Genomic DNA, 27,185 nt, shown 5'->3' on the forward strand with positions numbered 1-27,185 from the left:
ACCTATCTCTTCCAGCAGGTCTATCCAGTCAATTTTTAACTATGAATTTTAAACTCGCCCTGTTTTTACTGTATTTTAATCTTTATTCTGTGTATTTTAAGGCATTTCATAGAAATAAATTTTAATATATGTATTTTACATGATGTTTTATTGTTTTAACTATGTTGTGCTCCACCTTAAGTCACAAGGAGAGGCAGGTAAGAAATAAAATTATTATTATTATTATTATTATTATTATTATTATTATTATTATTATTATTATTACAGACCAAAAAACCATAAAAATACCAATATTTAAAAGTAGTTCATGTAATCTTGGTAAACGAAAAAACAAATTGGATTAGGAAAATATTTATTTTTTTCTACAAAGAACTTCCTGCAGTTTATTACTGGACCACTTTATTACAATAGTACAAAATATGTATTGACAATATTCACATCCTGTACATCATCCTCAGTGAAAGCTCTGTGCATGCTAGAAATATCCATATACTGGTAAATGTATTTTAGCCACCAGCTTGTTCAAGTGAGTATTGTAAATTTGCAAATATTACTTGTATTGTTCAGAGTGCAACATAAGAAGCTGATGGTTTGACTGTACAAACATTGAAATTGCTGTTTTTTTAAACATCACATAATGTTAAATGTTCATGCTTTTCAACATCTGCTGTCAATGCAGCAATGTAAAGATAGGAATCTAGTTTGCTGACTTCCTCTTGGAACCAAGCTTTAAAGGCGGTTTCTTTTTCTTTTCATCTGCTGCAATTTTTAACGTAACTTCTTCCACAGGAAGTGCTCCCAGCTTCTTCTTTTTCGCCTTTTTAACCTTTTCTTTAATTGCTTCAATATCAATTTTTGTTTCTGAAGGAGCTACAAAATAGAAGAAATTACTATTATGTTATATCTTGTATGGTTAACCTGACATTTCACATACACCAAGTAGTCCTAGCTTAAACATGACATAAAGAATATAAAAAAATCTCTTACAATCTGAACACCAGAAGTTTGTGGACACATAATTACATAGGTGGGTTTTGTGTTGTCCACCCAGATGCTTTTAAACTCTGGCCACCACCAGTCCTCCAGTGTAGCCACTGCCACAGGTAAGCAACTACCAAAATGACTAGAGAACTTACAATCGTTGATGGTTCTTTTTTGTCTCATGCAGTATACACATACCCAAACAAAAACTGTTAATTATAGAATTATTGAGATGGGAGAGACCTCGTGGGCCATCCAGTCCCAACCCCCTGCCAAGAAGCAGGAAAACTGCATTCAAAGCACCCCCAACAGATGGCCATCCAGTCTCTGCTTAAAATCCTCCAAAGATGGAGCCTCCAGCACACTCAGGGGCAGACAGTTCCACTAATGAACAGCTCTCACAGGAAGTTTTTCCCAATGTTCAGGTGGAATCTCCTTTCTTGTAGTTTGAAGCCACTGTCCCGCATCCTAGTCTCTAGGGCAGCAAAAAACAACCTTGTGCTCTCCTGCCTATGACTTCCCCTCATATATTTATACATGGCTATCATGTCCCATCTCAGCCTTCTCTTCTGCAGGCTAAACATGCCCAGTTCTTTAAGGTGCTCCTCATAGGGCTTGTTCTCCAGACCCTTGATCATTTTAGTTAAGCACAAAAAGATCTTGTAGCACCCTAGAGTGAAATGGAGTCTGAATGACTCCATTTCACTCTTCTATTCACTCTGACATATTGTGTTGTAGTGTCTCTCGTTGCACTGCAGAGACAGGTGACCACTGTGAGTTGTCCTTATTGGTGCCACTATACCAGGCATGGGCAAACTTCGGCCCTTTGGGTGTTTTGGACTTCAACTTCCACAATTCCTAACAGCCTATCCCCTGGAGGGCTGAAGTTTGCCCATGCCTGCACTATACTGTATTACTTGAACCGTAGGCAGTGGAAGAAGACCGCTGAATTGCCACTGAAATATATCAATAATATTAAGTTGGCTGACACTCAAGAACCAACATAATCAATATGGCCTTTTGGGGAAATCAAATACAACTTGAAAAGCAGTTTGATACACATCTATCTTGTCTGCAACATCCAGGTGCTGTTTCTTGCCAGTGTCTTTGATAAATGTCATGCCTTCTCTAGTTAAACAGTATTTACTATTGTGAAGATTTCACAGAACTTACACTACTGCAGCCTAAATCTCTTCCATGTGCTTCTAAGGCAGATTTGAGGTTAGGAAATAATAAGGATCATTTGGGACTAGCCAAGAATATCACTTGTTGAAATATTCTCAGCAAAATAAGGAAGCAACATATCTGCACCTATCCAGGCTTGTTTAATGAATGAAAGACAGACTCTTGACACTGGAGATGGACAGTTTGAAAAACAGATGCATACATACATAGATACAGACAGACACAAACTTGTTAAGTAGTTTATATGTGCTTGAATCAGAACAGTTACAATGTTAGGTTTTAGCCAGTGGCAAAAATGATGATGCAGTTTCAAAAATGAGGCTTAAATAGAAGATAGTGGTGCTTAACTCACCTTTCTTCTGTTTTACAGCTGGTTTTTCTTTAGGGGGTATAAAAGCTTTGTTCCTCTCCTCTTGTCTCTTGCTGATTGCCGCTGCTTGTTTTGCCTAAGTTTTTTAAAAGGTCAGGTATGTCAATGAGCAAATATCAAATACAATATAAATGCATGTTTTAAGGTAGAGGTGGGAATTGTGTGGAACTCCATTTAGTTTTAACTTTGTAGTTACTATGCTGGCTAAAACGATTGGTTTGCAACCCAACATCTAGATGAACATGTGATACCAATCTCTTCATTCAAAAGGACTTCAAAAGACAAAATAAATATACCTTTATCTCTTCTACTCTCTTACGCTTCTTTTGACTTTCTTTCAAGAAAAATTCACCACTTGCCAATTCTTTATCAACCTGAAAAATAACGATTAGGATTACATATGTTCAGCACTAGAGAATGCTGCCATATCTCCCATTTAGAAACCAATTACATTAATCGGAGGAAAAACTTTTGAACCATTATGTGGCTAAATTCTGTGGCTAAAATTAAACAGAATATAACAAATCTATGAATACATTGTCCAGAAAATAAAGGTGGTGTGAATACACAGGTTTTCTTTCTCTGTATCAAGTCAAGAAAAAACAATAAAGCAGTTAAATGCCATAATTTTATTAAAGGTCTGCTATTTTTTTATTTTCATTTCAGATTTTAAATTGGTAAAGACTCAATAACATATTAATTCTTGCTTCTTCCAGGTTTGGAGAAGGTCACACCAATAAACATTCTTTACAACCTTTATTTATTTATTTTGTTCTCCTCCCCCTTTTTGGCATTTTCTCTATAATCTCACAGCAATCCATTTTACTCTTCATTAATTTCAAAACTCTTTATGTTGCCCAGCAAAATTAAGAGATTGAACATACCTGACTCTCTGGTTGTGGAGGTGGGAAGGGAGTATATTCCTTCTTGACATTTTTCTTTTTTGGTTCTTTCCTTTTATTCAAATTCTTGTGCTTGAATTTTGGCAAAAAGCGTTCCCAGTTCTGTGATCGTAATTCTGGATCTTTTGACAACTCCCTCTTAATCATTAGGGTCTTCAACCACATAAAAACACCAAAGAATGAATTGGAACACACAATTTATTCAACTCTTTCTATTTATCTATTAAAGCATATTTGGGGGGAGGGAGATAAAAATATTTTAAATACCAGATATAAAAAAATATCATCTAACAATAGGTATTATTGCAGTAGATGACAATCTGATTACTGAACAAATAATAAAGTCTTAAGAAATCTAGTTCTTTGAATACTTTGTACAATAGTCGATGATATGCTAGATCTGCCACATACACTCAGAAGTGGAATTTCAAATTTCATTTCATTGGATTTGTACATATGTTCAAGAAACAAGACTGGTCACCTCAGGAGACAATTCTTCTGTCTGAAAAGGAACACTACCTTGCAACATTATGGAAAATAAATATAATTTATATAGTGATATTGGGTGGTAAATATGGTTGAAAGAATGTATAAAGAGTGGGGCTAAACCTTGTAGAAAGTTGCATGAAGCATATGTACATATGAATGATGACTGGTTGAGACAATGCATTGCGATATATATCGGAATGATGTGACGAGCAATGATTAGTGTGTCAGATAGAACAAGGTTCTGGAAAGGTTAGAGAAAAAAGGAATAAAGAAAAAATAAGTAAGGAAGAAAATATTTAAAAGGTCAAATCAAGGTGTTAATGTATCAAAGAGTAAAGAGGAAAATATCTATATTACCCCATGACTTTTAGAGAAATTACATTTACAATTTGTCATAATCACCACTACCATCTAGTTGCTATATCCATGACTTAAGACCAAATAAAGATAAGCTATATACATAAACTAGTGGTTCTCAACCTATGGATCTCCAGATGTTTTGGCCTTCAACTTCCAGAAATCTTAACAGCTGGTAAACTGGCTGGGATTTCTGGGAGCTGTAGGCCAAAACACCTGGGAATCCACAAGTTGAGAACCACTAACATAGACGATAATTGAAATGGATCATGGGGATCCTGGTAGCAGCAATATGCTGGAAAGCATGTGGGAATTTGAAATGGGATCACCAAAGGCAATGATCTACAGTAAAATCATCACAGTGAGATTAGGATAAAAGTACCCAAAGTTATATCTCATATGAAACATTTTATTGCATACTAAGAGTCACACTCACTTTGATGTTATATATAGGATGAATATTCTTCATTGTATCCAGAACAACTTTTCTAACCTAGGTTTAAGAAAGGAAAGGAAAGTTTATCTTTTTTATCAGCTAAACCAATGTGTAGCAGAATGGTGTACTACTGGTAGTTCTTTAGATTAACAGCAGCAGATTGGAAAGGATTTCTAACTCTAAACTGTTTAACATGCAAATAATTCCCCGAACCCCCCACCAGCAGCTTGGAGATAACAAGGAACACTTTTTTGTATAAAGAAATTATGATTCCTATTCAATTATGGTATTCAACTTCCTTAGGTTCTGTGTCTTTTGCAGTAGAGAAAATCAATCCCATAATTGTGAACTTGTCTACTACAAAACCACTGAGTTTCTAAACAATGGCTTAAGTAAGGCCCGGGGGCCGGATACGGCCCTGCAATGTCATTTACCCTAGTGAGATCAAGGCAGCTGCTGCAAAGAACAATGGTACAATGGTACACTGAATACAACTCTCAGGGTCAACCTAAGTCTGAAACAACAACAACAATCCTATGTCATCACTGAAAAGCAGGTCCACATTTCCCATTGAAATACTAATAAGTTTATATTTGTTAAAATGTTCATTTTAATTATTGTATTGTTTTTAAGTGGGTTTTTTTCCCAATACAAATACGATATGTACAGTGTGCATAGGAATTCATTCATTGTTTTTCAAATTATAATTCGGCCCTCCAACAGTTTGAGGGACTGTGACCTGGCCCTCTGTTTAAAAAGTTTGAGGACCCCTGGCTTAAGTCATACAGCATTACAGGTTTCTGCTTTTGATACAGAATGGCTGGACATTGTGTCTCCATTCTATCACTTACCCAAATATCTTTTGTTCAAGAGCTTATACAGATGGAAAGACCCCCCCCCCCCCACTTAATTTATGCAATCTGGACTTTAAGAACTAAATTCATCCGCAGATGACAAACAAAAACCATTTCAGCAAAACCAACCAACAAATAATGAATTCTCAGGATGAGGAATGAAAGCTGTATATTCTTCATAGACATAAAATAAAGTGGGGCAAATTTACTCTACAGCATTATCTCCCATAGAAAAGACATCTTACCTCTTTTAAGCCATTAAATGGTCCAAGAGATGAAACTGTGTTTCCCTGAACCAAGATGTAACAGTTTGTCAGCAGTTCAAGAGCCTGTATCAGAAGACAAGTATTTCATGACACTGCTCTCACAAACAGAGGTCTTAATAATCCACAAACCTCACCTACAAAAGAGTTATCTCACGAAATGTATTGAATAAACTTGTATATTATAGCACCTTGACCCACCTTGAGAGTAGATCCATTGGGCCCAATAAGCCTCTGTCGTCTTTTTATAAATCGTTCTCTGTTTCTCACCAGGGTCCCTATTTTAATGATGTCACAAGCTACATCATCTTCAAGGATGCGCACAGCCTAAACAGAAAATCAAACAGCATCTCAAGTTAAGCTAAATCCAAGTAAAGACAGGAACATTAATACAATAACCTGATTTGCTCTGATACATGCTTCTTAACCAAAGTTCTACATTTGGAGCTTAATGTTTAAGCTCAATAACATATTTAATAAAACCCTCTGAATTAGTCTTTCCAGATTTTAATGACACTAAACAGAAAACAACTTTCAAACAATTTAATAGAACTATAGGACAGAATCATAACTCTTAATCACTGAACAAACCTGTTCAAATGGAACACTTCTTGCTAAAAGCTTTATTAAGTCTCTGGCTCTGATGATTATATAGGGGTCAAAGGTCTTCTTTGTTGTGCTAACAGTCATGCTTCCTTCAATCAAATCTAAAGCCGCATTTATGTGCTGAAACACAAAAAAAGCAAGTAAGAGTTTTATATAGCAGCACAACTGGTTCTTAACACAATCATTAAAAGGGTTTACAGATTATATTGTGAATACCAACACAATAAAACACAAGATATTTTTTACATTTACAAATGCTCCAGGCCACTGAGATCCAGATCTGCCATTTCCAGCAACTGCAGGCAATCTTGTACCATATTAAACAGATGGTAGCAGAACAAATGTGGACATACTGAAGCATAATTGGTTAGCTGCCATTTAATATAGAATGTAATCATTCATGTCTGGTTTTTTTGTTTTGTTTTGTTTTTGGCATCCATGGCGGGTCCCAGAACCAACTCCAAGAAATTACAGGACTTTTCATTGATGTCCATTTATTGCAATTAAATTTAAATATAGAGGCAGCTTTAGAATTCCCCATTCAAAAGTATGCCAAATGGCCCTACTCATCCTCCTCTCTGACCCACCCCAATGCATCTAGGTTTGGGAAATAAAACGTAAACATAGGAAGCTTGAGGAAAGTATTAAAAACAGCCCTACATGTTCATTCAGTGCTTTTTGCACCAATGGCCAGCATTCTTTCAAGTATGCTTCTCTGTATTTTGGGAAGAGAGTGGCAAAGCTGCTTTCTTCCAGAAGTCCTTTAGGATTATCTTCTCGTTTAAAGGCTGGCTCTTTCCATCCATCAGGAACAGTAAGAAGTTCCGATTCATCTACTGTTAACAAAAATATATACATATATATTAGAATGGTTTTCTCTGATTAAGAAATGCAGGATCAGGGAACAGAGGCAGGAAAGACAGAAAGAGACCACAACAACTGTATGTTGAAGCTTGATGATGGGAAATTGCCACACTTCAAAAACGGTGCCAACTCTAATTAGTGCTTGGGTTCACCTTATTCCTCCCTTCTTATTTCTTTTGCATTTTTAGACTGTAAGCCCATAAGATCGATGTGTATTAGAGTTGTCATATTTCAGGGCCTGTCCCCCTTTTGTCATTCCTCAGGGATCAGCAGGCTGCTGCAGTGTGCTTTCTCGTGTGTTAAACTTAGATATGTTTTTGTTTTTTTTAAAAAAATGTGAACTGCATTATGTGTGAAACTGTATTTGATATGTGCTGTCTCATGTTTAATGTTCATCATGTTTAATGGCATTTTGTTATGTTTATCATGCTTAATGGCATCACTCCCATGGCATCCCAGGTCTTGGCTTTGGGCCCCTGAATAATTCTGACCTGGTAAAACTAATGTAATATATACTGTGGGAGACCTTTCAACCGAAGAGTGTAGTAAAAAATACTTTATACCAATAACAGTCAGTAAAAATAGAAGATCCCAGTTTGCAACTCTAACAGTCTTAAGCAGCAGGAGTTTTGAGAAATTATTTTCATTAGTAATAATCATCAGGATGCAACAGTGACCGCTCCAGACTCTTCCAATCATGTCTTGTTTTCCCCTCACTAATAATGATTTTAAAAGCATTATCTTCTTGAACAATTTACTCCATGCCAATCCAAGAGTTTTCAAATCAATTGTCTCCATGCTAAGTAGAGCAAGGAGAACAAAAAAGCTGTAAAGCAATAATCTATCATGAGAGGGCACATTTTTTTTGTCATGTCAGGAGCGACTTGAGAAACTGCAAGTTGCTTCTGGTGTGAGAGAATTGGCCGTCTGCAAGGACGTTGCCCAGGGGACGCCCGGATGTTTTGATGCTTTATCATCCTTATGGGAGGCTTCTCTCATGTCCCCGCATGAGGAGCTGGAGCTGATAGAGGGAGCTCATCCGCGCTCTCCCCGGATTCGAATCTGCGACCTGTAGGTCTTCAGTCCTACCAGCACAGTGGTTTAACCCACTGCGCCACCAGGGGCTCCTACATTTAGCAATAATTCAAGAATATGCACACCTCAGAAACATCAAAAATGCATGAGATTCAATACCAATCTGTTATTCAAACACAGCCAATATATATATTTTTTTGCTTAGAATCAAAAACCCAGGAGCAAGTTGGTGGCACATTTCTTGCCCAGGGTTTTAAAAGATGAAATGCTCCAAAATGGTCCACATGGGTGGCTAAGGCCCAATCTACACTACCATGTAATCCACTTTCTGAAGTCCCAATATGGCAGCGTCGATCCAGCCTGAGATAGTAGCACTTTTGTTTTTTTTAATGGTTCAACACTTTGTTTCGTGTACAAGATTATTAAAATATTGCATGAAATTACCTTCAAGGTGCAGATATGAAACATAGGTCCCTTCTACACTGCCATATAATCCAGATTTGCAAAGCAGATAATCCACATTATCTTCTTTGAACAGGGTTATGTGTCCACACTGCCATATAATCCACTCAAAGCAAATAATATCAATTTTATATGGCAGCGTTGAAGGAGCCTTAAATGATGCGCAATATGTATACATATGCAAATACAGGGATTAGAGAAAAATCCCAACACCTTCTGGCCCCAAGCATTTCGGAGTTAAGATCACAGATCTATATCCCAAAATATCAAGGCAAAAAATCCCACATTATCTGTGTGTGGACTCAGATTACCCAGCTCAAAGCAGATATTGTAGGATTTTCTGTCTTGATATTCTGGGATACAGGGCTGTATGGAAGGACCCATAATCATACCAATATCAAATTATTGCGCTGTGTTTCCACTTGATCCTGGCATGTGCCCTCTAGATGCGAATTATAAACACACACCCCCTTGAACTGCAAACCCCAAAATCCTACAAGGGCGGTGAAAATGGAACCATAACACTATAAATGTATGGTGTGGAAAGCTCCTGAGAAAGAAGGCTCTGCCTGAGGTCCCTTCCACTCAGCTGAATAAAATCCCACACTATCTGCTTTGAACTGGATTATATGGCAGTGTGAACTCAGATAATCCAGTTCAAAGCAGCTACTGTGGGGTTTTCTGCCTTGTTATTCTGGGTTATATGGCTGTGTGGAAGGCCCTGAGCCCTCTCTAGCCTGCCTGCTTTTGAGGGGACCCTTCCTGATCCAAACGAGCCTACACTCACCCTTGCTCGCCTTCTTGCCTTTGGGGCTCCTCGTTTCGGGCTCCCCCTTCCCTCGCTCACTCTCCCCGGGCGCAGCCATGCTGCTCCCACCTTCCTCCCCTTCACCCGGAAGTACAGCCGCTCTGTGAGCCGAAGAGCCCGGATGTTCTCATCCCACAATAAAGGCACACATAGAACTAGAAAAGTCAAGAGTGATACATCGTAGTAGAATGATGAAGCGATTGGAACCAATTTGGCCTTAGACTTCTTTGGGAAGGGGGACTTCAACTCCCAGAATTCCAGACCGTTGGCCAAGTCGACTTGGGCTTCTGGGAGTTGAAGTCCAAAATGCCCATACATTAAGAGAACCACAGTGTATGGCTCTTTCTGAGAGTATCTCTAGTAGGTTTGATGTAAACGACTGATTGCAAAGTATTCCACGTTTTAGTCTTGTTTTGCTGATACCAATGATGCATCTACGCTGTAAAATTAATGCAGTTTGATAGCACTTTAACTAGTATATGGAGTCATGGGAGTGTAGTTAGGTAAGGCACGGGCGCTCTATGGCAGGCAAAGCAAAGGCCTTGGAAAACTACTACTCCCACGATTCCATAGCATTGAGCCATGGGCAGTTAAAGTGGTATCAAACTGCATTAAGTCTACAGTGTAGATAAATCGACAGCAGGATGGCCCAATAATATCCACTACTGGAGTCAGATTCAATTGGCAGGTTTTTGTGTAGCAGGAGGGAGATGGGTTGTTGTAGGTTTTTCCGGGCTATATGGCCATGTTCTGGAGGCAAATTTTCTCCTGACGTTTCGCCTGCATCTATGGCAAGCATCCTCAGAGGTAATGAGGAGGGAGATGGTTTCTCAGGACCAGCTAGTTAGTAGCCAGCTGCATTAAATCACTACTGACCAAGGGCTCATGAGTTCGAAGCCAGCCGGGGTCGGAGGAAGCTCCCGACCATTAATAGTCTAGCTTGCTGTCGACCTATGCAGCCCGAAAGACAGTTGCATCTGTCAAGTAGGAAATTTAGGTACCGCTTTATGCGGGGAGGCTAATTTAACTAATTTACGATGCCATAAAAAACCCCCAACAGAGTGAAGAAGAATGAGGAAGTACTCTATCAAAGGACTCGGTATCACAAGTGGACAGTGAAGCGGCAGCTCCCCCTCTGGCCAGAATCAAGCATACCCCCATGAAGCTGGAATGTTAAATGCCTCTGTGTCTGTCTATATATGTTGTATGTTTAAATGTCATTGAATGTTTTCCATGTATATGTGCATTGTAATCCGCTCTGAGTCCTCTGTGGGGTGAGAAGGGCAGAATATAAATACTGTAAATAAATAAACCTCTTCTGCACTGCTATATAATCCAGACTATCAAAGCAGATAATGTGGATTTTCTGCTTTGATAATCTGGATTATATGGCAGTGTAGTTCGTTCCTTTTTTTTCTTGTCCTACTTATCTTGTCCTTTATCTTTACCTCTTCTAGGTTATTTATTTTGTGTGTATATATAACCAACTATCTGTGTACTGCTTCTGAGAAATTACTCACCTTTCACCGAATATGTGATTAACCAAATCTTGAAGGTCAGGTCTGCAAGAGGAAATGTTTTGTACCATGTGCTGTGTTTTTACTGTACCTATTAAAGTTTGAAGAGTTACTTTCAAATTATTTACAGCTGAGGTGTCAGACTGAAAGCTGGAGGGGACGTGTTGTAGCTTCAATGTTTGTGCAGAGCAGGGAATTTTAGCATGTATTCTTGCCGTGCAAGCAAAAGAGTATCTACACTGCATTTTGATACCACTTTAATTGCGATGGCTCCATAATCTGGGATCCTGGGAGTTGTAGTTTGGTAACGAACCTGCACTCTTGGGCAGCAAAGGTTAAAGACCTTATATAATCATTGAGCTGGAAGAGACATCGTAGGCCATCCAGTCCAACCCCTTGCCAAGAAGCAGGAAAAATGCATTCAAAGCACCCCCAACAGATGTCCATCCATTCTAAAACTACAACTCTCAGGATGTCATGGCTCAACTTATTAAAGCAGAGTCAAACTACATTAATGCTACAGTATAGTTACCCCTAGTAATAGTAACTGTGTTTTGCACAACAATTAATGGTCCAGTTTTCACTCTGGCATCTCTACAGGTATGGCAGAGAAAGCAAAAGATATTGTAAAACTACAATTTCCAGGATTCTAACATTGAACCATGGCATTTAAAATGGTGCCAGACTGCATTAATTCTACATTGTGGATGCAGTCTATGGGCCCTTTCACACAACCCTATATCCCAGAATATCAAGGCAGAAAATCCCACAATACCTGCTTTGAACTTGGTTATCTGAGTCCACACTCTGATAATGTGGTATTTTCTGCCTTGATATTCTGGGATATAGGGCTGTGTGGAAGGGCCCTATACCACAATTGCTCTCTTGCTGCAACTGTAACCTTAAAAGGTCTGCTGTTGTCTTCTCTGTTGGAGGAAAGATCCATAAGTTACAGAAGATCTATCCTATTTGTTTAAAATTCACTGCTACTTTCAGATTTTGGGGGAGCTATTCCATTGCCAGTATTCAACTGATGGTCTAAATCATTTCACAGAAAATCCTATATTGTGCTTGATTTTAGGCAGCAAATGCCAGCAAAAGCTCTGCGCAGGTATTCCACTTCTAGTCCAACACTCTAGTAACTATGGGTGCATCTACACTGTAGAAATAATGCAGTTTGACAGCATATATTTATAGTTTACTGCAGTGCCTGCACGCTGGCAGAGAAGACTATAGATATTCCATATATTGTCGATGGCTTTCATGGCCGGCTATAACAGAGCACTTGATAAACCAACCTGGACACAGAATATTATTTGAGAACACAGAAATTCTGGACCACTCTGACAACCATTAGGTCAGACTACACAGAGAAGCCACGGGTATATAAACACTCTACTTGCTTCACTGCTTCACTTCACTTGCTTCACTCCCAATAGAACCTCTGAAGATACCAGCCACAGATGCAGGTGAAACGTTAGGAGAGAATGCTGCTGGAACCTGGCCATGCAGCCTGAAAAACTCACAGCAACCCATTGTAAAACTCCAGCTCCCAAGGTTACATAGCATTGAGCTATGGCAGTTAAAGTGGTTCCAAATTGCATTCATCCTACAATGTGGATGCACTCTATACCACAATTGGCATCTTGCTGCCAATTGTGGTATAGGAAACACAAGGTTATTTGTGTTTCCTACTTTGTGTCATAAGACAGGACAGGAGTTTGATAAGCACATTTGTATTTGTGTTGCATGCAAACCGATCACTCAGCATATATTTATTCTCGAGTATTTTTTGACCTTCAGTTTCTTAGAAAAGGAAAAGATGCTTTAAAATACCCTTATCATATGTATACAAAACACAAAGTCACTTTCAAAGTGCATGTGTTCTCCTTATTCTTCCACAGTATGATGAAATTGTATGGACAAATCTCACTACACTGGAGTCTGTTTGGACAGCTTCAGGGAAGGCTGAAGTCAGTAGGCTAAATAATACACACTATGCTTTCATTATATGCCCCATCTAGGGCCCCATGTATACTGCCATATAAAATCTAGATTATCTACTTTGAACTGGATTATCTGGCAATGTAGAATCCATTCAAAGTAGAAAATGAGGATTTTAAATGACAGTGTAGAAGGGGCCTTAGAGAGAACATGTTTAATCAAACGACAAGTAAACCCAAATGAAGCTGGAGTAAACTGGGATTTCCCAGTTTACTCTGGATTAATTAGACACCTGGAAAGATCTGGACCTTAATGTAAGGTCAAGATCTTTCCAGGTGTGGGCCCTGTGGGGACTAACTACTGGGACTGCTTCCACAATTCATCGTGATGCTGGTTTTTCAGGCTCCTGAAGCCCCCTCCCCCTTCCCAGTCCCCCATTTGCCCCAAAATGTACCTGAGGGGCCTGCATGCAAAATGAAATGTCGGGAAGTTGGGGGAGGAAGGAGGAATTCTCTCCTTACCCCACCCCCCAACCTCTTGACGCATCATTTTGACACACCAAGAGCTTTCGACAAGGGCCTTCGCATGCTGCTAGGCTCCTTGGGTAAGTTTTGGGAATAAATTGGGGGGGGGGGGGGGGGCTAGTCCATGCTCTCCTGGATCAAACTCTGATATTTCTGGTTGACTTGGGAGGGCATATAGCCTGCTCCCAGGAAAACTCAGGGTTTGGGGTGGATGTGGGGACTAAATGCTGGGTGGAACTGGGATTAAATATTCCAGTTGCTCCTGGGATTTTCCCATGTTTGGTAGATCCTTCATAGAATCCAGTTCAAAGCAGATAATCTGGGATCAGATTCTTGGATAGAGGGTAGTGTAGGTCCAGCCTACGTTCGACTTTTTACTGTCAAGCTGGAAGATATAGGGATTCCAGACAGGCCCCAAATCTGTGCCATAGTGGGTTTTTTAAAAACCCGCTTTGGTGTGGATTTGAGTCCCCATGCCGGCCAAAAGCCCCGGGCTTTCTGGGGTGGGGATGCCTATATGCTATCCTGATTACAATCGGGATGAGATACAGCCATCCCAAAGCCTCCTTCATTTTCCCATAAAAAAGAAAGTTACACTTACCTGGCCACCATAACTTTCCTCCTCATGTTCTCCTGAAGAAATGACATGCCAGGAGATGAAAGGGGGATCCCTCTTTGCTCTCCCATCTCTTGGCATGTCATATCATCATGCCAGGAGGGCACCAGGAGGAAAGCTATGGAAACCAGGTAAATTTAACTTTATTTTTAGAGGGAAATTTGGGGTTGGTTAGAGGGGTTGGGTGCCACCCTGGACTTTTGAACTTCAGGAACCCAAAAGATTCAAGATGACAAATGAGTTCTCACCCTCGGATAGTCCTAGGACTACCCAAAAGTGAGTCCCCATGGGCCCAATACTCCATTAGACTCTGGACTTCCAGGAAGGTCCGAATCTTATGGGGTATTTAATTAATTTGGAATAACTTAGTTTTATGGGATTGCAGAAGCAATGTGTTTTTTTTTTGTTTTTTGTTTTTTACTGGAGGCATCATTTAGACACCCCAGTAAAAACCCAGACAGGTCCCATGTTTTGGGCCTGTCTGGGTGGCTCCCCCAGTCTTCAAATGCAGTTTTATGGCCAGCTTCTAGAAGAGGATTAATCAGGACTGCCCCTGCTAAAATTGGGGCAGTTGGAGGATATAAAGACCTTCATTGAAGACATTGTCCAGCGCTAATGGCCACTGTAACCTTTTCCAACCTTGAAGCTCAGCAGCAGTGCGCTAAATAGATCATAGCACAATTTCTTGTTCTAGTGGTTTGCCTTTTGTGAGGTGCTTTGCAACACCAATGATTTTATATATCCTTGACAAATGTACCTTCCTCTGCTTTGCTAGGAATGTGAAGATTATTTCACACATAGCTGCTTTGTTAGAAATAGTGTATTTAATGTACCAGGTGATCATATTGCTTCTGTTGGTTATATTGTCCTGTAAAATTCAATTACTTGGAGCACCGTGAGAGTGGTGCTTTGCCTAGCACTGCTCCAGTTATACGCGCTATGCAAATGATCGTCCCTATTACAATGTCCTAGTGCACAATGAATCATAGAGAAGCTTTCATATCCTTGCAATTGTAGAAAGGTTACAGCTCCAGTGTATTACATTTAGCTCTAACCTAGACAGTTTTTAAACAACATGTATGAATATTCAATTTAATCTCTGAAGTAGAAAATATGCTGATCTTGCTGATTGTTTGACAGTGCAATCGAATACGCATACCAAGCAGGTATTCTGTCTCCTTTGATCTGCATGTAAAAAAGGACATATCCTTGAACTATGCTAGAAAAAAAATCAGAAACATTCACCTCCTAAAACTGCAGCAAAAAATATACATAGCAAACAAATATTCAGATTGAGGGAATGGCTGGAAGTCTTACATTCTTAGATAATGAGAAGTAATTGTATCTGTCGATTTTTCATGTTTTCAAAATTTGTATGCTACTTCTACATCGTATTTATTGAGAGTAGAAAAAGGAAACACTCATACATTTGTATTCCAGAGGGTCCATCTACACTGCAGAGTTAATGCAGTCTAACACCACTAGACATGGATGTTCCGCTGTGCTTTTGAGTAGACATTTCCCTAGATAGCAGGCCCCAGCCAGGACCCAAAATCTTGTCCTTGCACTTTACTATTGTTTTGTACCCAAAGCTATAATGCTCCATTTACATTGCCCTCTATCTCTACTATTTATTTATCACGTCAGGAGCGAAACAAAACAGTTGTGTTGCATTAAAAACAAACAAACCACAAAATTTGCAGACTTGGTATTCTATTAAATGTCCTTTGACCAGTAACTGGCCACTTGGAGTGCCTCTGGTGTTGCTGCAAGGTGGTCCTCCATTGTGCATGTGGCAGGGCTCAGGTTGCATTGGAGTAGTGTCACGTTGCCAGGGCTCTGCTGTTATTTCCAGCAAAGGTGAATCAAACAAAAACCCAGTTTGATATAAAACAGTTTAATTAAAACAGGGCTTACTTGCTGGCTGTTTTAATAGACCAAAATATAAAACATAAAGATACCACTCAGCCACAGAATAAAAAAAACTGATAGCAAAAGCTACACCGTAGTCAAAGGGTCCAGTCCAGTGGTCATGGAGATGGAGGTGGGGTACAAAAATAAAGTTGTTGTTGTTATTATTATTTTATTATTATTATTATTTAACTGCCATGGCTGAGTGCTATAAAATCATGGGAGCTGTAGTTGTACAAGGTCTGTAGCTGCAAAGGAGTGCTTGTGGCTCACCAAACTACCATGATTCTATAGCCTTGAGCCATGGCAGATAAACTGCCTTCATTCCACAGTGCAGATGTGTAAAATGGTAGAAAAATAAAGCTGGACTCCATTTATTATGAGTGTTCTGTATGATCATATAGACACTTTACATTGAACAAACTAGCCTGAAAAACTACCACACAAGACTGGTATTGCAAGGATCAAGTGGAATGGACAGAAAGAATTTTCTTTTTGTGTACAGTTTGTCAGTCAATAAAGCACTCTTTCCCCCTACCACTAGATGGGAGTAATTGCTCATTTCCTTTTATCACATGTTGGGTTTCTACTTGTTCTTCTTATTATGTCCTAGTTATTTTTAGTAGTTTTACGGGATTGCAGAAGCAATTTGTTTGACTTGTAGGAGGAAAACCCCCACTGCTGGTTAAGCCTACTATTAATCTAAAATAGAATTAAACAAAATCTGCAGATAGACTGCATTTCTGAATTTCTCTAGCAACTGTTCACACCTTGGATTCTAATTCATTCATACTGTAATCATGATGCAGACTTTTGGAACCTAAACTTTACGCTATTTTGGGGATGGGGTAATAATCATAGGTAAATATATATCTAATAAAATTACGATTTGTTTGGGGAAAAGAACCACACTAACCTGGAGGCTCTGCTTTTGTAGTAACTGTAACTAGATTTGTCAATAAATAGAGAATCCACTGGATCGAGAAAAATCCTTATTAATTGAATTGTTTTTATGATTTAAAAGTCATGAGTGACATGTAAGAGGTGTGCCTTTAGAAAGAATCTGAAATGACAAAAAAACCACCAAAATATATTTACCATTTCCTCTTCCAAGTCAGATATGAACTTTTTGTATATCTTTTCTTGTTGTTAGAATCTGACTCATTGGAACCACCAGAATTAGGACCAGACATCAGAGAGGAAAAGACCCTTTCATGGGACAAATGTCTGTGCCTCTGAATGCATTGAAGCACCAAGTAAAGGTGCAGGAGCTGTATTTCTATTTGTCTTAGTCCTTTACTGATAGTTCAATCACTCATCACATTTTCCACTGACTGTAAGGGGCAAGTAGGAATATATCTGCCCTAAACAGTTGCATCAGTCATGGTTCCATCTTAGAAAATCCTAGTAATTGTAGTTTAGTGGTGTGGTTATAATTATATTCTAGCTATAGTGTCCGTTTCCAGACAACAGCATTACAGTTGATACAAAGACTAGTTTTGACTTTATAGTTAATGTAGTATATTCCAGTTTTATCCTTCTGTGGGACCCTGGGTTTTGTTGTTTGGTGAAGCACTAGAGTTCTCTGCTTGAAAATTCTAATTATATTTCCAAAAACTGCAAATCTCAGGATTCCATGGGATATTGCCATGACAGTTCAAGTGGGATCAGAGTGCTATAATTACGCAGTGAGAAAGGACCAGGCCCGTAGCCAGGATTTCGGTTCGGGGGGGGAGGGGGGGGGTGAGTTTTTTTCAGGGGTTTTTTGGGGGGGGGCTGAGTCTGAGTGAAAGAGGGTCTACCCTAGCAAACCTTTTGTATCATTACCCCAATACCCCCATGCATATGGGATATATTGAGTATGGTGATCAGATCATGATATGAATAAACATAACAGTTTAAATAATGCACCAGTAAGGCCTTTTTGCGAACCACCATGAGAAGCCCCTCAAGCCCCCCCTCCCTCCCCGGTTACATGCCTGGAAAGGACCTATGCTGTGACACTAATATGCTCTATTTCTTCTGGTGTAAGCATTAGGGAAAGTGGCTGTAAGCATTAGAGAAAGTGGTTGGGTAAGTTAAAGCAGGGCTTCTTCGGCCCCTTGTACACTGCCATATAATCCAGATTATCAATGCAGATAATCCACATTATCTGCTTTGAACTGGATTATATGAGTCTACACTGCCATATAATCCAGTTCAAAGCAGATAATCTGGATTTTATTTGGCAATGTAGAATGAGCCTTAGGCTTTTTCCACTCATGACCACTTTTTGTCCAAGAAATTTTAGTGAGCCCAGCTATGTAAGTATATAACGCCAACATTTACTTATAGTGAATCAGCATTTGCAAGGTTGATTTTCCTTCTTGTCCAGTATAGCTGAAGCATTTTCTGCAGAGTGCACTGTAAACACTACACATTGTTGCTAACTGATTTGTGAAAATGAGTAGTGTTTAGAAACCTTTTACTGTTGCCAAATTTTTCATGATCCCAACATTGAGCTAAGGGGACTTGGTGTCGATTTGGTGTCGAGACCCACAAAATAAGAAGTGGTGAGTTAAAGGACCCAAATAGTAGGATGTAAAATATGAAGACTGCAGTCTGGCATATTGAGAGATTTGTGTTTGCTTAAGCTGGGCTATTTTCCTGATAGTTTAGAAGTGCTAGAAGGATTTTTGGTTTTGTTTTTGCTTAAATGTGATGCTGTTTCCTGCTGTTAATTATGAAGGGCAGACTCAAGGCTACATATTAGCTTTATCACTCTCCAGCCATACGAATTCAGTCTTCCAAAACACAAATAAATGCCACTTTGGTCAAGTTTAATGGCGCCTCGTGGATTTCTGAAGCTCAGGCTTAAATTGCATGCTACATTAAATACAATGGTAATTGAGTCTCTTTTTCTTTCTGAGTAAACTGTGTGGGACCCCAATCCAGGTCTTGACCATGGTGTGGGAGTAGAGGATATTGAAACCTTCCTTCCCACAGCTGCTATTTTCCTCTAAATCCACATCGCAACCCACACACTTGGGCTAAAAAGAAATTTTGAGACCCCCATTTGCAGTCAGGAAGGCTGCTGGTGGCGTTTCTAGCTATTGTGGATGTGTGAGTGGGCAGATAGGCAGGCAAAATGAATGTATGGTTTCAAAAAAGCAACTATTGGGGGGGGGGGGTGGAGTTTTGCATCTTTCCCAATCCATTTATGAACCAAATACAGCATCCCGTTTTACAAAGGACAGACAAACTGGAATCTGTCCAAACTCTTGGTGATGTGGTTTTGGAAAATTAAAATAGCAAGAAACAGCTGGAAGAGTTGCATATGCTTGTCGGGCGAAGAGAATGTTAAGGTGAGACATCTTAGGAAGATCTTCAAACTTATAAAAGGCTACCATGCAGAAGATGAAATAGACTTGTTTTCTGGTTGACTACTGTGGAAAGGATGAAAATTTATGAGTGAAAACTGGTAGGAAATGCCATTCAATTATACATTAAGGGAAACATCTTGAAAGTTAGAGCTATTCAGTTCTGGAACTACCTATTTTGAGTGGTATTGAGGTTAACTGAAGATATTTATGCAAAAGTTGGACCAGCAACACTCAGGGAGGCTGGTAGAGCTGTGTTAGGAAGTGCCTTGGAACAGATGACCCCAGCTTCCAGTTCATACAATTTTTACACAACCATATAATTCAGAATATCAAGGCAGATAATCCAATATCTGCTTTGAACTGGGTTATCGGAGTCCACACTGGCATATGCTGTAATCCAGTTCAACATTGATTTTATATAGCTGTGTGGAAGGGGCCTAAGCCTCTCATTTATTATCTGATCCTCAGCAATGAAATTGGTGTTCCTGCTGTAAGAGAAAGCCTAAGCAATCAGAAAAAGGATGTGAACTTTCATGATTATGCTTTCTGGTAGCACGAGAACTAAAAGCCTTGAATGATTAGAAGAGCAGGCATCTTCTTCAAGCAAGAGTGCTGATGGCTACCCTGCTAGCAATTGAGATGCTGCATCTTTTCCTCCCTCAGGATCTGGAACAGAAGATGGGTTGAATGTACAGTTGTCCTTCCATATTCACAGTTTTGACTTTTAAGGATTTTGTTATTGAAGATTTTATTAGAATGTTCTCCCAAAGAATCTCTAGATATTCCAGTGTGATTTTATGGTCAACTTTTTCTTGTCATATTGGGGGACCTAGAGATTTCTAAAACGAACTCTTCTTTATGCATTTCTGCATCCTCCAGTGCAATTTTATGGTAGGCTTATAGTGGAAATCAACTATGGAGCCATGCTGGAAGACCTAGAAATTCCTTGAAAGTTGTTCTCTAAAACAACTTTAGCTAGAATATGGGATTCCGGGAGTTGCAATTAAAAAAAGAACATGTTGAAATCTCTGGAAGAAGCCCTAGCAACAACAATCCATACTGGCTAGAGGGTCTTGGGGAATAGCTGAGAGAGCAGTGCCCAGAGATACAGTTCCTCAGAGACCATCTTGCGGAGCAGCTGCTGTTTATTTCCTTTATCACGGCATCATGGCAGAATAAATAGCTCCCTTGATTGGTGAAAGAGAATCCCCTGACTACAGCAGTAACATTCTCTGAGTATCTTTCCTATTAAGCCCATTCAAGAAGCAGGAAATAACTTGTATAAATTATTAGACTTTGCACTGTACAAACTGCTAGCTTCACCACTCACTGAATGTATTTGGCAGCTGGTACTTATTCCTCTGACTTCAGTGAGCCAAGCAAATAACAGCTGTTCATTAAAACAGAGGACATTTTAGACGTATCTATATTATACTCTTGTTAGTAACCGAGGGGTATATATTAATAAAAATTCAGGAGCCAAATTAGATTTGTCAGGTTGTTTTTAGGTATTTAGAGGATGGAGGTCATTTCCTTATTACATCATATTACTAATATCACCCAGTTATGCTTCAGATTTGCCAACTTTTAATATATTTTAGATAACTAATGATTCTTTGTTAAATTTTCAAATTGCTCATTTAATTCAATCTTTAATGTATTAATTAAAATATTTATTTTTTGCTCTGTATCCAAGGATTTTAAAGTGACTACGGTTCTCCTAATCTGTTTTCATTGGCCATGCTGAGCTTCAAGGAGCTCAAGCCCCAAACATCTGGGGTGTCAGATGTTCTCCATTTCTGTTGTAATGGTTTGTCATGTCCCTGTGGAGATAAAGGTCTTTCAGATATACAGGTCCCAAACCATGAAAGGCTTTTAAAGAATGGAGTGATCCTCTGAATTGTGCTTTAATGTGGAGAATTCATCTATTCCCTGGTGATAAAAGTTCCCAATCACCAGCTCCAATTACCAGCTCCACCAGGGGCTTGATTTTGAACATTTGCTGACTTTTCAGCATACACTTCACAGGCAATTTTGGGAACAATACACTATAACAGTCTGATGGTTACAAGAGTATTATGTGACAGTGAGCAAACTATTTCAGCACTAAACAGATCATTATTGATTCAATGGCCATAGCCGGATGAATGAATATAGTAAGATTGCTGTAACCACTGGGAATGCAATCCAAAACTTCACGTGGATAAGCAAAACCACAGGTAATAGTGGAAGCACATAATAAAATAACTACAAAATGCCTAGAGAGGATACCCTACATCCTCCAGTACACTTCTATGATCAACTTCTAGCCAAACCATGCTATAGAAACCCTGGGGGATCCAGAATATGCTTAGAGGGAACATACTTTGTCAAACATGGGCATTGGTGGGTTGGGACATAAAAATATTGGTTGCCAGGAAACCCACAAGCCCACCCACAACTCTAAGGCCATCATTTATTTTTTATAAGAATTAGTAAAGATCCAAGCCTATATAATGTATGCGTTGACCTCACATAATCTGAATCCAAATTATTTTTTCAACATTAAAAATTAAATTGACTTGGAGAGGAGACGGGAAAGGACAATTTCTCTCCCCTCTCCTTAGATGACATTGGAAAAAGTGCTGAGTGATGGTCAGGAGCACTTTGCAGCCCTGTGACCTCTTTAACTATCATGGCACAATGCTATAGAATCATGGAAGTTGTAGTTTTACAAAGTCTTTAGCCTTATCTGCCAATAAAACTTGTGCCTCACCAAATTATAAATCCCAGGATTCCATTGCACTGCGAATTAGGCCAAAGGAGACTAAATGAAATACCAATTATGTTTTTTAAAAGCAACAGATCATTGCATGCAAAGCATTAAAATAAGTGGCTTTCCTGAATCGTTATGAGACACAGAAGGCATCTTTCAAATGCTCTGCAAAATACAGCACAGAAATTTCACAAGCTTATGAATAGAATATCCGGTCCTGGTAAAACAACGGAGTTGACAACACAGCTGTTGCCAGTTGTAACCTGAGATTCCAAAGGATGGAGAATAATCAACGGATGGTATTTACAGCTTGTCCAATAATCACTTGAAGTAGTGATGCTTTTCATAGCAATAAAACCCCACTGCTATTCCAAGCCCTAGCCCTGCAAAGTATTTAAAGTAAATGCTTAAAGTTAAGCTGGGGAATGCTCCCTGTTAAATCAATGGAATATCTGACACACTCAGCAACAGAAGATTATTATGTTTAGAAAAGGCTGGTTCTCAATTGCCCAATAGAGGCTATGCTCTCTCCAATGTATTTAGAGATCCTGGTGCCAATATGTAGATCATTTGAAAAGCATTAGGGTTATGGGGAAGACTGCTACCTATAATCACAGATCAAAGTACATGAATATATTCCATCACCACAGCTCTATCAAGGCAGACTATGGAGTACAAAAACTGTGGATTGGGAAGATCTCTGAGATAAATAGAAATGTTCTACAAGTGAAGATCATGACTCCCTCTCAACCCTCCAGAAATGACACCTATCAAGATCTTTTCATTTATTGCAGCCAGAAGAGAACTCTTGGCTCATCGTAGCTAAAAATTAAACTGGTTAAGAATATATATATATATATATATGTCACCAAAGTTTTCACATTTCTTAATCTTTGGAATGCAAAGAGCTTGAGATTTTAAAAACCTAGAACATAAGAAACACAAGTTCACCCATCCTGGCCAAACCATCAAAAGGTCTAACCATAAGTTGGGCTCTGAATCCCCATGATGTCTCTCTTTTTCACACACACCCTCTCGTTTTCTTGAAAAACATTTCCTTTTTAGCAACTACATTGCAGATTAATACATTACAAGATGACAAAGCCTGGACCACCTATAAAATTCTGTGAATGTTGTGGGAGGAATGTGTACAGTGAAAGATTTATTTGTTTCCTGAATCAAACAAAGGAGATAAAGTCCATACTAGGGCTATAGGAAACTTCAGGCCCTTCTACACAGGTCCTAAAATGCAGTAGGAACTGGGATAAAAGGAGAGTTGCTAAAGAACATTTGCTGAAAATGTGCACATTAATGGCAAAAAATGTATTAAAAAGCTGTGCTTAAAGCCCAATATTGGCTGAAAAAATTGCATATTCTCTTGACTGTTTATCCCTTCACTCAATGAAAACACTCTCTGCAACCATTCTTTTGTTCTGATATTTTTAAAATTAAACAGAGCTTGAATTTATACAGTGTGTACAAGCAAGGAAGGCAAGTAACCCCGAAGAGAAATGCAGTTCACGAGGGAAAAGGTAAAGGCAGCAGAAGGGTGAGGAGAGATAATGACAAGAAATCTGCTTGTGTTCAGATATCCAGCACATCTCGGAGAGTCAGTTTTTAAAAAAATAAACTTCTGCTGGATGTCTCTCATCCATCTTGCCGATTTCTAAAATCCACTACAAACTAATGGGTGGTAGGGAAGCATTTGCCGGGACAGACAGCTCCGTGTTTGGACTTGCTGTCAGGTAACATGATTTTTTGCCGGATTATGAGGCTGTCTGGAAGTGTCCTTTGTGATCTGCCAAAGATAAACAGACTCTTGCTGCTTTTAAAGCAGGTGTGAGAATTATGGGACCTTGCAGGTGTTGAACTTGCAGATCTCAGCATTCCTCAGCATTAAATATATGGGGCTGTTGGGAATTACATTCCAAAAACATTCAGAAGGCTGCATAAATCTCACCTCTGACTTAAAAAACAATAGAATTGGCTCACATCGCTGCTTCTTAAACCAAATGGGACCCTTTAGTTCAGTTTAGTGACTGTTTTAGACATTTACCTGAATCTGTTGTGCAATGTTTACAGTGGACTCTACAGAAAATGCTTTACCTGTACTTAATAAAAAGGAAAATCAGCCTGTTTAGCAAGCCTTGAAAATACTGGGTTTTATAATCCGTAGATGTTTGATTTTTATACCTGTTTTATATACCTATATACCCAGGGTCATGTAAATATTTCTCAGGCCAAAATGGGTACAGACCAGTCTAAAAGGCTCTGAGGGTCTAAAAGGCCCTCAACTATATGAAGGGACATCTTGTGGAATTGACATTTACCCTAATCTCCCTTCTTCACACTGTTCAATTATAGCATCTGAATACCACTTTTTAACTTTCATAACTACATCCTATGGAATCCTTGGATGTGAAGATTAATAATAATAATAAAAAAACCAAAAAGAACATGAGACACTTGTATTCTCTGGTAGAGAATTCTAAATACCTCATAAATCTAAAAATTCTAGAATTTCATAGGACCACAAGAGTTATAATAATGGAATCATAGATTTGAAAGATACCACATGGGTCATCTAGTCCAACCCCTTGCCATGCAGGAAAAGCACAATCAAAGCACCCCTGACAGATGACCATCCAGCTATCCAGAGTTGTAATTCAAATCTCTGATTTTCCTAATTTCTGCTTAGTACATACCATTAAGGAGACTTAAACCTGTTATGGGTGGAAGAATCGACAAAGAACAGGATTCTTTATAAGGCTTCTCCCACCTTTTCGGTCCATTTTTTTTTTTTTGGCAGTTCATTCTTTCCATGCTTGCGAATTACAAACAAATTCCATTAATTCAATAAAAAATCTACACTTTTATCACTTCTTGCCAACAAGGTTTGCTTGGGACTATTTGCACACAAGTTCATGGTCCAAAGACTTGACTACAGAAAGAGCAAACAACTCCTTGAATAATTTCTGAACAAATACAAAAGCTTCTTTAGCTTTATCACACATGCAACATTAATATATAGTATGTTATTTAAATTTTTTCCAGTGGTCAAAATGCATTTACAAGTTATAATCACCTAGGTTCTATGTGTTGTCGAAGGCTTTCATGGCCAGAGTCACTGGGTTGCTGTGAGTTTTCCGTGCTGTATGGCCATGTTCCAAAAATATTCTCTCCTGACGTTTGGCCATTTGCAACATTCACACTTGCCTCCGACAGACATTAGTTCTTTCTCCCACCCTGGACATTCCACAAATATATACAGAACTCACAACCTCTGAGGATGCCTGCCATAGATGTAGCCGAAATGTCAGGAGAGAATGCTTCTGGAACATGGCCATACAGCCCAGGAAACTCACAGCAACCCCCAGGTTCTACTTTTCAACCAATTCCATTTTCTGTCAGCACTCTTGTCCCTTATCCATCAGACAACTGAGCTTATCCTGTGTATATTGGTGAAGGACAGATAACACGACATTGAAGACACTGAAGGAGCAGAAAAGTGAATGTGTGCAAACATTATGGTAAAAGATACAAAGCAAAATGAAGTTTCCATTCATTTCATGCTTGTGTAAAAGATAGGTCAATTAATACAATGATTATTTAGTTGTACAGGTATAAGAATTCCTACATCTTCCCAATTCTACACAGATATCAAAATTACTATCCTATCCTCTTTTGTACTTAGTAATAGTGTAATATAATAAAGGGTAGCTGTATCCGCCACGTTGCTGTGGCCAACCTTTCCTCCCTCTTTCTCTCTTTTCTTTCTCTCCTTCCTTCCTTACCTCCCTCCTTCCTTCCTTCATTTTTTTCTTTCATTCTCTCCTTCCTTCCTTCTCTTCCTCTTCCCTTCCTTCACCCCCTTTTTCTTTCCCTTCCACTTTCTCCCCTTTCTTCATTCTCTACCTATTCTTGGACTCCCAGCAGTCCTCCTGATCAATCAACCTACCTATCTATCTCTATCTAATCTATCTATCTATCTTATCTATCTGGAGGATTGCTGGGAGTTGCAGTACAGGAATAAGAAATTGGAAATATGCAGGGACTGGGATGCTCTCAAAAAAAATCCAAGGAGAAGAAAGCTTACAGTGCATTTTGATTATCCTCCTCTCCTAAATGGCCTGGTCTAGGAGATGCTTGGAGTCTTAGTCTGAAAGAGAGTGTGGATATGCTATTGTGGGTTTTGTTTGCCCGGGGGGGGGGGGGGGGTGTGTGCATGTGCTGTAGTGCCTTTTTGCTTTTTTGGCCTTTAAGTCTGTTCTGTTGAGTTTTTCAGTGTTTTTATGAGTGATGGTCACTGGTTGGCCTGATAGGTGTTTTGTGTCCAAATTTCATGTCAATTCATCCAGTGGTTTTTGAGTTATGTTAATCCCACAAACAAACATTACATTTTTATTTATATAGATAAGTAACATGGAGTCAGGATTAAAGATGTACCGGTGACATCTACGGCTTGAAAGTAAAACCACAGATCCACTCATTTTTGTGCAACGCACAGATTTAAAAACAGAAGGAACCTGCTGCTATCTTGAATGTCTCCAGTTGGTTTCAGTTATTAATTCTATTGTTGACTGCCTCTCCACATCTGAGGGGAAAGGATGTGGGTTTTGAGAGGAAATATTTGATAGCATGGTTAATTCCCACAATACAGGAGAAAGGGAAGCAGAAAACATTACAGAGAGGAAGCTTAACTCCCACTATAATACCAGGTTTTGTAGGCTGTATTTCAGAGGAAGGAACTGGCAAAACCACCTCTGAGGATTCTTTGCTAAGAAGACCCTATGAAAGTCATGGGGCCATAAATCTGAAGGCAGATGCACATGCACACATAACTATATACATTAGGTTAGGTCATTAATGAAGTGAGTTTTTCTATTGCAACATTTCTTTTAAGTTCGGAAATCTATAGCTCAGAATTGACTTATCATATGCCCT

General features: G+C 39.1%; 1 protein-coding gene across 1 annotated transcript; it reads right to left on the reverse strand.

Moving 5' to 3' along the window:
- Positions 1–335: 335 nt before the first annotated feature.
- On the reverse strand, positions 336–9,723 carry KRR1 (KRR1 small subunit processome component homolog). The gene is made up of 10 exons (XM_060777436.2): positions 9,592–9,723; positions 7,104–7,279; positions 6,429–6,563; positions 6,039–6,164; positions 5,820–5,903; positions 4,721–4,777; positions 3,421–3,591; positions 2,833–2,910; positions 2,519–2,612; positions 336–870 (listed from the first exon to the last, which is right to left on the reverse strand). The coding sequence occupies exons 1-10, from the start codon at positions 9,668–9,670 to the stop codon at positions 698–700; spliced, it is 1,173 nt and encodes a 390-aa protein (XP_060633419.2). The 5' UTR covers positions 9,671–9,723; the 3' UTR covers positions 336–697.
- Positions 9,724–27,185: the final 17,462 nt, after the last annotated feature.

The sequence above is a fragment of the Anolis sagrei genome, chromosome 5 (genome assembly GCF_037176765.1).
Source record: "Anolis sagrei isolate rAnoSag1 chromosome 5, rAnoSag1.mat, whole genome shotgun sequence".
NCBI lineage: Eukaryota > Metazoa > Chordata > Lepidosauria > Squamata > Dactyloidae > Anolis > Anolis sagrei.